Source organism: Nicotiana tabacum, chromosome 4, assembly GCF_000715075.1.
Source record: "Nicotiana tabacum cultivar K326 chromosome 4, ASM71507v2, whole genome shotgun sequence".
Lineage (NCBI taxonomy): Eukaryota > Viridiplantae > Streptophyta > Magnoliopsida > Solanales > Solanaceae > Nicotiana > Nicotiana tabacum.
The window spans coordinates 54,750,010-54,764,940 of record NC_134083.1 but is presented as its reverse complement, the minus strand read 5'-3'; the positions used below and the strand labels follow the sequence as shown (position 1 = coordinate 54,764,940).

The following is a 14,931-nucleotide window of genomic DNA, read 5'->3' as shown; positions in this document are numbered from 1 at the left end:
TAACCGAACAAAATCTCTAATCTAGGGAACGAATACTCTGTCTCCTCGAAGCTACTTAGTCAACAAAGTATGATCATCTCGAACACCAACAACTCTAAAAATAAACTAATACCAAAAGTTAATAGAGACAAACACAGGGGTGTAGTTAGCAGATACAACAACAACAACAACCCAGTATAATCCCACTTTTAAAAAATAAAAAATAGAGGCAAAAGTGCTATATGTTGAAAGGAAAATTTTCACTTCAAAAAAAGAAAAAAGGAGACAAAATATCGGTGGCGGGTGAGGAGTGAGGACCCGCGTGATATGCGCAACGGCCTTTTTAAATTTGAAAACAGAGGCAGGGGATGAGTTGACGGTTTCTCTTTCCTTATCTGAAACCCCCAATTATGATCAAAAGCAGAGACTAGAGAGTGACGGCACGGATGAAACCCAAACTGATTGATTTCCATTAAATATAAAATAAAATTTGAAAAGGAATTAAAATATACACGCGTTAAATTATGGTTTAGGTTTTCCTTCTGTTACGCTCTTCATCCTCATATGCACGCTGATTTGATCAATTCCCAGATCCGATTTTTCCTCATAGTTCCCCCAAAGTTTCTGAATAATTTTAGCAGAGGTTTATGCTCTTCACCAATTCTCAAAGCAGTTTGAATATTACGATTTTTTACTTTGTGTATTCATTTTGGTGTCACGATTTGAAAGGCTCGATAATCAAAAAGCGATTCTGTTTGTTGAATAGGAGAGAAATTCTACCTTTGATTAGAGATCATGAGCGGAGATGCACCGCAGAAGCTAGACGATGAGCAAATTGCGGAACTTCGTGAGATTTTCCGGTCATTTGATCGGAATAACGACGGAAGCTTAACGCAACTTGAACTCGGATCATTACTCCGATCCTTAGGATTAAAGCCGAGTAATGATCAATTGGAGGATTTAATACAAAAAGCGGACAGGAACAGCAATGGTTTGATTGAGTTTTCAGAATTCGTGGCTTTGGTTGCGCCGGAGCTTATACCGGCGAAATCTCCGTACTCGGAGGAACAGCTGAAGAAGATTTTTCAGATGTTTGATAGGGACGGCAATGGTTTGATAACCGCGGCGGAGTTGGCACATTCGATGGCAAAATTAGGACATGCGCTTACACAAGAAGAGCTAACAGGGATGATTAAGGAAGCTGACAGGGATGGTGATGGTTGTATTAGCTTTGAGGAGTTTGCTCAGGCTATGACTTCCGCTGCGTTTGACAATTCATGGACATGAAACGCCTTTTCTTTCTGGTTTGTACTATTTTGATAGTTTTCATTCTGACAATCTTTTGATTAATTTTAGGCGCCTATAGTTCTAGTGCCTGTTTAAGTCTTTCGTACATAGCAGCAAATAAAGTTTATTTTTGACAATTGCAATGGCATTGGAAAATGGATATCCCTTGCTGTTTTAGGATGGTCTAAAGATTACTGAGTATTTTCCATTGGGGCAATTAGTAAACATAAAGTTCATCTATCTATTACAAAAACATACTGTGCTCGGAGAAGAACCGATATCAATCAAAGAAGCTATCTGGTGGAAATAGATGGGAGTGTTTCAAAATGCATTCATAGTTCAACTTGGCTTTTCCAATTTTGCAAATCTCTTTGTTTTAGTTTTGTTTCTTCTTTTGTTAGGTAAGTTTTTGTTGCAAAAACACATCATTACAGAAATGAGATGCATTTGGTAGGAAGAAACGGAGATCTCCGACAAGCTACCTTCACTCAAATGCTACTTGAATACGATTCTGCAACAGAAATTTTCCCGTTTTCTGCAGTCCTTGTATGTAAGGTTCGGAAAACTTATCCAGAAACAGAAAATTTGTGTCGTTGGAAAACATTTCACATCCTCAAAGCCTAACCAAAACCCTATTGCTCCTCTGTAAATCCAAACATATCTCTTTAAGTTCAAAAACATTTTTACAAACCACACAGTCCCCAAAACATGTCTTCAAAACTTTTACTCAAAACATAAAACATTTTCCAAAAAGGTATGATAAAATCACATCCAGACGCAAACAATGATGATGGTAGGTGTCACGGGGCGTTTTTAGTCATCCTAAAGTTACACCCGCGCGGCAATCAAGTTGCGCACTTGACTCAACCTTTCCCAACACTTAGCCAAATTTTCAGCAAGTTTGGCCTTACACGAAATTAGCAGCAAATATAAAGAGAACACAATCAAATACGGAAAAATCCCAACCTTTGAATTAATTTGAAAATCTACAAAGGAAACCCTCACTTTGCTATGAACACAAGTCGTTCACAGCCCACTTTGTCTAGCCAAGATCACAAGTTGATCTTGCACACTAAGACCTGCCCAATGCCCAACCTTAGCCCCTTTTTGAAACACTTAGAAAGCCTCACGTTTCTCTCTTGTTTCCCTTATTGAATTTTGTTTACTCAAAAAAATCGAATAACGTTAAATTTAGATATGGTTCTAAGGGTATACAAATTTCTTTGATACAAAATGATGATACAAGTATTTTTGCTAGGGAAATGGAAAAACGATGGAAGGGAAGACTGAAAAATATTAGAAGAACCAGCTCAATGAAAATCCTCCCTCTATTGCGGTCTATCTCCCCTTTTATAGTAGAGGGTCACTACTTTATTTGTAACAACATAAAACAATACATATAGTGGAGAACCCATGATGGTTTGTCTCTCCCTTGATTCTCGCCGAGATTCTCTCCCTTGGTGCGGTTGTAACGGCTCTTGTCTGCGAGCTTGGCATTGACTCGAGCTTGGTGCTAGATTGAGTCCCCAGTCTTAGTTCGAGCTCGGTTCTGCCTTGGAGCATCGATATTCGGGGCCTGTGTCGGTCGTCGTTACCCCGTAGTCCGATTCGGACGCGGGCTCGATAATGATATCGAGTTTTGCGGTTGATTGGTCTTATAGCTCGAAGCTCGACGTCTCTACTTCGGAATTCGTCCGAGCTCGCCATGCGGATACCTTTCGATTGAAACGTCATTGTCTCAACTGGCCTTTATGACTGAGAATCGGTTTTGATCGTATACAGATAGTCCACTCATTTCTCGGAAAGGATGTGGCGAGGAACGGTATGATTTCCCTGCGGCTCGATCAAATTTATGCCGACATTTCTATCGAACCCGATCTCGACGTGTGTGATGGCTGTCCCTTCGGCTCGGTTTTACCGAGGCATTTAATTGTGTGTCAGACGGTGGTCGGCCACCGCTGATACCGAACCGTCAGGCCTCAGTCTATAAATGGTCTTTCCACACAACTTTTACCATTTTTTCGCCTTCTCTTCCTCCAGACTTTCCTATTTATCCTCTCTACTTTGCTGCTACGGGGCCGTTCATACCAGAATTTTGGCGCTGTCTATTTCTTCCTTTGCACCATTTCCTTTCATACCAATGGCGAAAACTTCCAAAACTGTACCTCAGAAAGAAAAAGCCTCTTCCTCACGGCCGTCTGATGATAAGGCGCCGGTGGAGCCGTCAGTTCATGACTATGTCCCTGGCCCATACATTTTAAAAACCGATTTTAAGGTGGAGAACCCTTCCTCCGTTCCGGGTCGATGTGAACACGTATCGATGTACACATGCTCTATAACGGAGGCTCACCTCGAGGCCGTCCGAAAAAATTGCAATTGGGGTTTTGAGGTCGTGCTACAAATTCTGTCTTCTGATGAGGATGTTACCACTTACGTGGAGGGTTTTTTAAGTGTTTACACTTATCCCTTCACATTGGGACCGGTCGACCCTGTGCTTATTGATTTCTGCAAAAGGTATCAAGTCACCCTTGGCCAAATCCATCCCTCTTTATGGGGTATAGTGATCCTATTGCGCTTCTTCTCTACCAAAGCCGGAGGGTTGGATTTTTCTCTGAACCACCTCATTCGACTGTATCGGCCTCAGATCTTTCGAGGACTAATCAGACTTTATCGTCGGGCATCGAAGGCATTGATGTCGAGCATCGATGAAGACAAGGATCGAGGTTGGATGGGTCGTTATATCCGAGTGAGGACCCGTGATATCATTCCGGAGGAGAAGATGCCGTTCCCTGAGGAATGGAATTTTGACCGTAAGTGATTTTTGTTCACTTTTCAGGTGTTTTTCCAATTGTTTCTGATGTCCTTCCCTGATGTTCAGCTGCCCCTTGGATGCCACAAGCGGTGCCCGACCTCGAGGACTGGGTTCGGAAGTTGGCCTCGACCTCCTCTTACGCCGAGCGCGCTTGGCGTGATTTGGCAAAAGGCAGATGGGAGGCCAAGAACCATGGTGAGGTTTGCTTCTTGTTTCCTTCGAAGTATTCTTTGCGTTCTATTCGTTACCGATTCCCTCTTATGCAGGTGTAACCAGGGATGCCGTTTTGAGGCCTTCGAGGGGGGGGGGGGAGGGGAAGAAACAAGCCCCTGGTCCCTAAACAAGGGGAAGATAAGAAGCGAAAAACTTTCTCTCGGTCAGAGGACCCCAAGCCCAAAACTCGCAGGGTGAAGAGAAAAACAGTTGCCCTTTCGATTAACTCGGTCCAACGACTGAGAGAAGAAGAAGAAGAAGAAAATAGCTCCTCGGCTTCGGTAGTTCGGTCTACGGAGGCCATCGAGGTTGCTAGAGCTCCCGAGCCGATGGCGGCTGTAGCTGTCGGGGTTTTTTCTGAAGACCAGAATCTCGACCGGAGTACCCCGAGCGATTTGCTGGGGGCTATGACAATGGGTGATTCGCCTTCTCTTCCAGCTTTTTCTGAGGAGGCGCTGAAGGAAGCTCGAGAGCTGAAGACTCCTGATATCGGCGCAGGCTCTGGTGCAGGGGATCCCTTCAGGGATTGTTTTACTGGAGTCGACGATGGTTCCGATATCGGTGACGCTTCTCTTTTATTGGAGGAGGCTTAGCGTTTCATTACTCGGGTAATGATTCTTCCATACTTCGTTTATTTGTTCTTTACCATACTTGACTCGTGTTTCTTACTGTGCAGGCCATTAGTAGGTTTCGAGTCGATCTTAGCCAGTGTGAGGCCGAGCTCCGGAAGGTCTCAGGTGAGAGAGATGCTCTGCGGCTTCTTTGCAGCCAAAAGGACGAGGCTATAAAGGACCTCCAAGCGGATTTGGCTAGGGTCCGTGAAGAAGGGGTCGAGCTCGATAAGCAGGTGAGCCTCGTTTTGTTAAAGTATGGGTCTGACTCAACCGTGGGAGTTAACCCTTCGTTGTCTCAGTTGCAGCAAAAGGTCGAAAAGATCGGGTTGCTTCGAGAAGAAGTTGGTCAAATCCGAGCTGAATGCAATTGGTGGATGGAGACCCTCGACCACCTGGCAGCGGAAAAAGAAACCATCTTAACAAAATTATTATCGGTCGACGTTCAACTTCAAAGTGTCAAGCAAAAGGGGTCGGTTCAAGCTAAGAAGATCGAGGAGCTTGAAACATGACTTGCTGAGGCTAAGGCGGAGGCTGAGTCGTCGAAAGTCTTGGCGGATAAGTCCATTGCTGTATATCGGGCTGATGCTGAGGCTGCTCAGATGGAGGCCCGAGAAGCGGCGAAGACCGCAGATACTCGAGCTCATTGGGTTGCCGAACTTGCTAAGTGTAGGTCTCGTAGGGAGACCCTCGAGGAGATACACGCTCGAGGTTTCGACCTTACCGAAGAGGTAAAAAAGGCAAAAGAGCTCGAAGCGGAAGCTGAAGCCTTGGCTTCTGACGACGACGATGATGATGGTAGCGAAAGCGGATCCGAGGACAGGGAGGAGGTCGACCAGGAAGCTTAGTTTCTAATTCTTCGTGTTTGTATATTAATCTCGTAGGCAATTTTTGTATATACATGTATAATCATGTCGACTTGTTTTTGTTTTGTGAAGACCTTTAATCGAATGTTGACCTTGTAGTCTCTCTGATCGATCAGATTTGTAGTCCTTGGGTTTGCTTATTGAGTCGATGATTCAAACTTCGAAGGAACATAATCCGTAGGTGTAATGTAATGGTTGAGTTAATGTAAACTCAGAGAAAAAGTACCTTATTAGCTGTCGAGTGAATGTTTTGAACTTGAAACATTGTAGCCCGTAGGCATAATGGTCGAGTGAGTGCTTGCTCGAATTCGGAATAACAGTAGCCCATAGGCTTAATAATCGAGTGAATATTTCGAACTCGAGATAATGTGGCCCGTAGGCGCAATGGTCGAGTGAGTGTTTCGAACTCGAGATAAAGGTAGCTCGTAGTCTTAATATTCGAGTGATTGTTTCGAACTCGGAATAAAGGTAGCCCGTAGGCTTAATAGTTGAGTGAGAGCTTGCTCGAACTCGAGATAAAGGTAGCACGTAGGCTTAATAATCGAGTGAATGTTTCGAACTCGAGATAATGTGGCCCGTAGGCTTAATGGTCGAGTGAGAGCTTGCTCGAACTTGGAATAACAGTAGCCCGTAGGCTTAATATTCGAGTGAATGTTTCGAACTCGAGATAATGTGGCCCGTAGGCTTAATGGTCGAGTGCGAGCTTGCTCGAACTCGAAATAATAGTAGCCCGTAGGCTTAATATTCGAGTGAGTGTTTCGAACTCGGAATGTAAGTAGCCCGTAGGCTTAATGGTCGAGTGAGAGCTTGCTCGAATTCGGAATAACAATAGCCCGTAGGCTTAATATTCGAGTAAATGTTTCGAACTCGGAATGTAAGTAGCCCGTAGGCTTAATGGTCGAGTGAATCTTAATTCTGGTTGAACAATAAATCTTCAAGTCATTGCACATGTGTTTATGTTTGGGCCAATCTATATGAGCATGGTTCATTTTGACCATTTGGCTCTTACAATTTTCTCTGTTGCAATCCTATTGTTGTGAGATGACTTTCTTGCATCTGAACTCGATGTATTTGAGGGCCCTGATGCCCACCGGTATTCGAGGTCTGTCGGAAAGAGGCCTCGGATATTGTTGAAAGAGCAGCACGATCGATGGTTGCCTCATTAAAAACCTTGCCGAAAAACCCATTTGGGAGAAAACCGGTCTAAGGGAAAAAGAGTGAAACGCGTGCTCTTGATCGAAAGATCTTCTTCAGCTCTTGTTCGTACTTCTGCATGGGTTAGTTAGATGAATATGGAAAGGTCGTGCCTTAGAAGTAGTATCGTTTTAGATGTGATACATTCCAACTGCTTGACAGTTGTTTGCCGTTTATGATGCCGAGCCTGTATGATCCTTTTCCAACGTTCTCGAGCACCTGGTATGGTCCTTCCCAATTTGGTCCTAATTTTCCTTCGTTCGGATTCCGAGTATTGATGGTGACCTTTCTTAACACTAAGTCCCCGGGCTTGAAATAGCGGAGTTTAGTTCTTGGATTATAGTACCTTTCGATTCGTTGCTTTTGGGCGGTCAGTCGGACGAGGGCAGCTTCTCGTCCTTCGTCCGATAAATCAAGGTTGGTGTTCATAGCCTCGTTATTTGATTCCTCTGTCATGAATCGAAATCTGGGACTAGGTTCACCGACTTCGACTAGTATCAATGCTTTGGAACCATATACTAAGGAGAACGGGGTCGCCCCCGTACTGGATTTTGATGTTGTTCGGTATGCCCAAAGGACATCGGGCAGGATTTCTCTCCATTTTCCCTTCACGTCGTTCAATCTCTTCTTCAGGTTTTGAAGAATAGTCTTGTTCGTTGATTCGGCTTGACCGTTCCCACTGGGGTGGTATGGTGTTGATAATATCCTTCTTATTTTGTGATCTTTGAGGAATTTTGTGATTTTGCTACCAACGAATTGCTTCCCATTGTCGCATACTATTTCGGCGGGTATCCCGAATCGGCATATGATATGATCCCAAATAAAGTATATGACTTCTTTCTCTCTTATTTTCTCGAATGCCTGCGCTTCAACCCATTTAGAAAAATAGTCAGTCATAAATAAAATAAATTTGGCTTTACCTGGGGTCGATGGCAGAGGGCCGACGATGTCCATCCCCCATTTCATGAATGGACACGGGGATAGGACCGAGTGAAGTTGCTCCCCGGCTTGATGGATCATTGGCGCAAACCTCTGACATTTATCACATTTACGAACAAATTCTTTCGCATCTTTGCCCATGTCGATCCAATAATACCCCGCTCTGATCACTTTTCTGACTAATGTATCAGCGCCGGAGTGATTGCCACAAGTGCCCTCGTGTACTTCCCGGAGGATATAATTGGTATCTCCCGGACCCACACATACCGCCATCGGTCCATCGAATGTTCTTCGATATAGTGTTCCATCCGCAGCCAACGTAAATCGAGCAGCTTTAGTCCGTAGGGCCCTGGAATCTTTAGGGTCTGAAGGGAGCTTTCCATTTTTTAAGTACTCAATATACTTGTTTCTCCAATCCCAGGTTAAGCTAGTAGAATTTATTTTGGCGTGACTTTCTTCGATTATCGATCTTGACAGTTGGACAACAGTCCCCGAGCTCAAATCACCTACCTCGACCGACGATCCCAAATTTGCTAGAGCATCGGCCTCATTATTCCGTTCTCGTGGGATATGTCGTAGGGTCCATTGTTTGAAATGGTGTAAGGTGATAAGAAGTTTATCCAGATACCTTTGCATCCTACCTTCTCGGACTTTGAAGGTTTTGTTTACTTGACTCACCACCAGCAAAGAGTCACAGTGTGCCTCAATGACTTCTGCTCCCAAGTTTCTAGCTAGTTCGAGACCTGCAATCATGGCTTCATACTCGGCCTCATTGTTAGTTAACCTGATAGTTTTAATAGCTTGCCTAATAATGTTACCCGTGGAGGGTTTTAAAACTATGCCTAATCCGGACCCTTTTATATTCGAAGCACCGTCCGTGAAAAGGATCCATACCCCGGGCGATATATCTGATTTCAAAAGGAGTTCCCTTTCGACTTCGGGTATGAGGGTTGGCGTGAAGTCGGCCACGAAGTCTGCCAGAATTTGAGACTTGATGGCCGTGCAGGATTGATATTCGATATCGTACCCACTGAGTTCGATGGCCCATTTGGCCAATCGGCCTGATAGTTCGGGCTTATGTAAGATATTTCGGAGTGGGTAGGTGGTTAATACGCTTACGGGGTGACATTGGAAATACGGCCTTAACTTTCTAGATGCGCTTACCAGGGCAAGTGCCAATTTTTCTAAATGCGGATATCTAGTTTTCGCTTCTCCTAAGGTCCGACTTACGTAATAAACGGGAAATTGTGTACCTTGCTCTTCTCGAACTAGGACGCTGCTTACAGCGACTTCCGATACCGCCAAGTACAGGTAGAGCTGTTCGTCCGCTTTCGGAGTATGAAGCAGTGGCGGGCTCGAGAGGTATCTTTTCAATTCCTGTAACGCTTGTTGGCATTCCGACGTCCAGGCGAAGTCGTTCTTCTTTTTGAGTAGGGAGAAAAATTTGTGACTCCGATCCGATGATCTTGAAATGAACCGGCCTAAGGCTGCAATTCTTCCCGTTAACCTTTGTACAACTTTCACGCTGTCCACGACGGTGATGTCTTCGATGGCCTTGATTTTGTCGGGGTTGATCTCAATTCTCCGATTTGAGACCATGAAGCCGAGGAACTTGCCCGAACCGACCCCGAAAGCACATTTTTCGGGGTTGAGCTTCATGTTGAATTTCCTCAGAATCTTGAACGTTTCCTGTAAATGGGCCAAATGGTCCTCTGCGCGCAGGGACTTAACTAGCATGTCATCAATATAAACTTCCATCGTTTTACCTATTTGTTCTTCGAACATTCTGTTTACTAGGCGTTGATAAGTAGCTCCTGTATTTTTTTAGCCCGAAGGGCATTACGTTATAACAATATGTTCCATATCGGGTCACAAATGAAGTCTTTTCCCGGTCGTCCGGATTTATCTGAATTTGATTATACCCTGAATAGGCATCGAGAAAGGTGGGAATCTCGTGGCTGGCCGTGACATCGATCATACGATCGATGTTGGGCAGTGGAAAGGAATCTTTGGGGTATGCTTTGTTCAAACCCTTATAGTCCACACACATTCTAAGTTTGTTTCCTTTTTTAGGTACAACAACCACATTGGCTAACCATTCGGGGTGTTTTACTTCCCGAATGGACCCTATCTTGAGAAGTTTGGTTACCTCGTCCTTTATAAATGCGTGCTTTTCCTCGAACTGGGGCCTTCTTTTTTGCTTCACTGGTCTGAACATAGGGTTCAAGCTTAACTGGTGCGCCGTTATGTCTGGCGGGATCCCTGTTATATCTAGATGGGACCAGGCAAAACAGTCGATGTTATTGATAAGAAATTGAATGAGTTTCTTCCTGAGTTCGGGGCTCAAACCCGTTCCCAGGTATACCTTTCGTTCGGGCCAGTGTTCGATCAGCACGATTTGCTCCAGTTCCTCAATTGTTGATTTGGTGGCATCGAAATCATCAGGGGTTACGAAGGATCGAGGGATCCATCGATCATCATCGTCTTCTTCAACGTTCTACTTACCTGGCTGGGTCGAAGCCGATGTCTGTGATTGCTATTTGGCGCTCTGTTCTGAACCTGATCCTTTCATCGGTGAAGGCGAGGATATTGATTTTGCTTCTTCGACGGAGAACATTTCCTTTGTGGCCGATTGTTCCCCGTACACTATTTTGACACCTCCCGATGTTGGGAATTTGAGGACCTGGTGTAGGGTCGAGGGTACGGCTCTCATGTTGTGGATCCACTGCCTTCCGAAGAGGGCGTTATATCTCATATCACCTTCGATCACGTGAAACTTTGTTTGCTGGATGGTTCTGGCCACGTTTAACGGTAGGGAAATTTCGCCGTTAGTGGTTTCACATGCCATATTGAATACGTTTAGAACCAGAGTTGCAGGTACGACCTGATCTTGCAGACCGAGCTGTTTTACTACCCTCGATCTGATGATATTGGCCGAGCTACCTGGATCAATTAACACACGCTTAATCTTAGTTTTATTCATGAGTACGGATATTACCAGTGCATCGTTATGGGGTTGGATGATTCCCTCTGTATCTTCGTCACCGAAGGATAATGTCCCTATGGGTGTATAATCTTGAGTTCGAGATCGCTTCACAATCGATGTTTTAGTGCGTTTAAGCATCGGTCCCTAGGGGGCATCGACGCCGCCGACGATCATGTGAATGACGTGTTGCGGTTCTTCTGGCTCGTTTCGCTTACCGAATTCCTTGTCTCTAAAATGGTTCTTCACCCTATCGCTCAGAAATTCTCGAAGGTGCCCTTTATTAAATAAGCGGGCCACTTCCTCTCTTAGTTGCCTACAATCTTCCGTTTTGTGACCATGGGTGCCATGATATTCGCACATTTGATTGGGATTCCTTTGGGCATGATCGATTTGCATGGGTCGAGGCCATCTGGTGTCTTTGATGTGTCCGATGGCCGATACGATGGCGGATGTGCCAATGTTGAAATTATACTCCGATAGTCGAGGGATTTCTATAGGATATGTATATTTATCAAAGCCGCTCTTGCTCATAAGTCCCCGAGAAGTTTGCCCCGATCAATCCTTCGGTTGTTCCGAACCGTGTCATGTGCTGAACCGTTGTTCATCCGATCTGTGTCGTACGGTTTGTATCGATCTATGTTCGACCTTTGTTCTCTGTTGGTTTCCCTTTGATTTCTAGCGGTTGTGTGGTTCTGATGTACGGGCCCATACGGAGCCCACAATTGATCATCTTCGACCCTAATTTTTGATTGGTACCGGTTGTGTACATCTGTCCAAGTTATTGCTGGGTACTCGATCAAATTTTGTTTCAGCCGACGTGACGCTGTCGAGTTTAGCACGTTCAGTCCTTGGGTGAAGGCTTGTATGGCCCAATCGTCTGTGACCGGTGGCAAGTCCATACGCTCTATTTGAAATCGGGATACGAATTCCCTCAGCATCTCGTTACCCCTTTGCTTTACTTTGAAGAGGTCCAATTTTCTTGTTGCAACCTTTATGGTACCAGCATGCGCTTTTACGAACGATTCTGCTAAGATGGCGAAGGAGTCAATGGAATTCGGTGGTAAGTTGTGATACCAGATCATCGCTCCTTTTGCGAGGGTCTCTTCGAACTTTTTCAACAACACGGATTCGATTTCATCATCCTCCAAATCGTTGCCTTTGATGGCGCATGTGTAGGAGGTGACGTGTTCGTTAGGATCGGTCGTACCATTATATTTGGGAATTTCGGGCATACAGAATTTTTTGGGGATTGGTTTTGGGGCCGCGCTCGAGGAAAAAGGCTTTTGTATGAATTTTTTGGAATCGAGCCCTTTTATCATTGGCGGAGCCCCCGGAATTTGATCGACCCTAGCATTATACGTTTCCATTTTTTTGTCGTTGGCTTCGACTCGCTTCGTGAGTTCTTCGAGCAATTTAGCAATTTCAGGAGCAGTCCCCGATTCCTGCTCGTTTGATTTCACTACGGCGGGTTCCGTTCTAGGTGTGACTTCTCGAAGATGCGGGTTGGAGTTCGGCCCGCTTTGCGTATGGGATCGGCTCTGCAACTGAGCTATCGCTGCTTGTTGGGCTTGCAACATTTCAAAAATCATACGCAAGCTGACCCCGATTTTCCCCGTGCTGTAGGTGTCTCGGGCTATGGATCGAGCACCGCCCTGAACGCTCCTCTCTGGTTCAGAATGCTGATTCGCTTCTAGAGCTATTTGCGAATTGATATCCACTGGTACTTCGGCTTGAATTTCGGGCTCTTCGATTCGAGCCTCGTTGTCGTTGTTAGGTAGCCTTTCGATCTTGGGCACCAAGTTATTGGTTTCATCTTGAAGACCAGCTTCGAGGTCGATAGGTAGAGCCATGGCTGGTTCGAAGTTGTAAGCTGGAATGTACTGTAGATTTATATCAAACAATCACCGTTACCCTTAGCCCCACGGTGGGTGCCAAACTGTTTACCCGAAAAAATCGAATAACGTTAAATTTAGATATGGTTCTAAGGGTATACAAATTTCTTTGATACAAAATGACGATACAGGTATTTTTGCTAGGGAAATGGAAAAATGATGGAAGTGAAGATTGAAAAATATTAGAAGAACCAGCTCAATGAAAATCCTCCCTCTATTGCGGTCTATCTCCCCCTTTATAGTAGAGGGTCACTACTTTATTTGTAACAACATAAAATAATACATATATTGGAGAACTCATGATGGTTTGTCTCTCCCTTGATTCTCGCCGAGATTCTCTCCCTTGGTGCGGTTGTAACGGCTCTTATCTGCGGGCTTGGCATTGACTCGAGCTTGGTGCTAGATCGAGTCCCCAGTCTTAGTTCGAGCTAGGTTCTGCCTTGGAGCATCGATATTCGGGGCCTGTGTCGGTCGTCATTACCCTGTAGTCCGATTCGGATGCGGGCTCGATAATGATATCGAGTTTTGCGGTTGATTGGTCTTATAGCTCGAAGCTCGACGTCTCTACTTCGGAATTCGTCCGAGCTCGCCATGCGGATACCCTTCGATTGAAACGTCATTGTCTCGACCGGCCTTTATGACTGAGAATCGGTTTTGACCGTATACAAATTTCACACGAAATTCTCACTTAAAATCTCACTAAGTCCAAAGGCACCTATTTATAGCACATAGACAGCCTTCGGGACTTGACAGCATATGGACACTTGTTGTCTACAGCTTTTGCCGCTTGACGGGCTATTGCTAAATCTGATCATAACTTGTAGTTGACATCCCCAACTACATAGGTCATTATCTCCACGAAATGATAGTGGATACAAGCACTAAACAGACATGGGTACAAATAGTTACAAAAAGGTAACCGTCACTGCTTTGGCATGTGTACTGCATGTGCCCTTTGACTTGGTCAGCTATTGCACGCCCTAGGCTGGCATTGCGCCCAACCTTGGATCATTTTGACATTGCTCCACACCAATGCCTTGCCCACAACCTGTCTCCCGTGATTTTGCCGCACACGCCCGAAGCCACTGCCGCCCGCACATGCCTTGGCCGAGTTTTTGCCTTGCCCATGTCAACGATTGTTTTACCCGTGCCATTTCTTGTCTTTTGCTTCACATAGCCTTGTCTTAGCTATTGAAAGCCTTTGTCATCATACCGCACTGCCGTGTTTTTGCTTAGCCCGCACTTGGCGCTGCCACAACCCGAAGTGCCTGTGTCATTGACTTTGGCGCGCATGTCATGCCATGCCGCCCTAACTTGCCCACACTGCCTTGTCAAGCCTTTGCCAAGCATGTCTTGCCTGCCCCAAGACCTTGGCCAATACTCTCCCACAACCCCCACATGACAATGTCTTGTCCATTGCCCGCATGATCGTTTTGTCCGCATATAGGCAAATGGCAAGGCCATCACGCCCAATCCTTGCCACACTCGCGCCACACCCGATGTCAAAGAGTCAGGCCCCTAACAAACCATCCGCACCATTTGAAATCGACGTCCTCGTCGATCCAACTTAGTTATTCAGCCCCAAGGGGTTGTTGACATACAACGCCCATATTGCTCCATTCACATTTGCCACAATGGCATTTGCCTCTGCCACTTGTTCCTGTTTTTCCGCAGCCAACATAGCATTCATCCTAGCCTACACCGGACAATTCTTCTTCAAGTGAGGTCCACCACAAGTAAAGCAGCCTTTGAATTTGCCGCTTCTTTCCTTGCCATTGGAAGTCTCCGCCTGTCTCCCATTCTTGGCAAATCCTTCATCTTCAGCAGCTTGGTCTTTCCCACTTTTCTTCCATTCCTTTGCTTTGTCTTTTCTTTCGTCGGACTTTGAATGCGAAGATTCAGCGGGGTCATCTCCTAAATTGAAATCAGCCAACGCATCTGCCGCCGCAATAGCAGTAGAGAGGCTTTGAACATTCTGCCTTCTCAACTCTAATTGTGCTCAGCCCTTCAATCCGCTCATGAAGTAATGTAGCTTGTCTTCCTCTGCCATATTACTTACATTCAGCATCAAGGACAAGAATTCCTATACTCACTCACCGTGCCACTTTGTTTCAAGTGACGCAGGCCATCTCTTGCAACCCATGACGAGTTG

At 45.3% G+C, this 14,931-nt stretch overlaps 1 protein-coding gene across 1 annotated transcript; it reads left to right on the top strand.

Annotated features, from left to right (window-relative positions):
* Positions 1-408: 408 nt before the first annotated feature.
* Positions 409-1,632, top strand: LOC107771773 (putative calcium-binding protein CML18). The gene is made up of 2 exons (XM_016591219.2): positions 409-622; positions 746-1,632. The coding sequence occupies exon 2, from the start codon at positions 775-777 to the stop codon at positions 1,264-1,266; it is 492 nt and encodes a 163-aa protein (XP_016446705.1). The 5' UTR covers positions 409-622; positions 746-774; the 3' UTR covers positions 1,267-1,632.
* The last annotated feature ends 13,299 nt before the right edge of the window (positions 1,633-14,931 follow it).

Coding starts and splice junctions, on each gene's coding strand:
- LOC107771773 (XM_016591219.2), top strand. CDS start 775: ATGAGCGGAGATGCACCGCAGAAGCTAGACGATGAGCAAATTGCGGAA.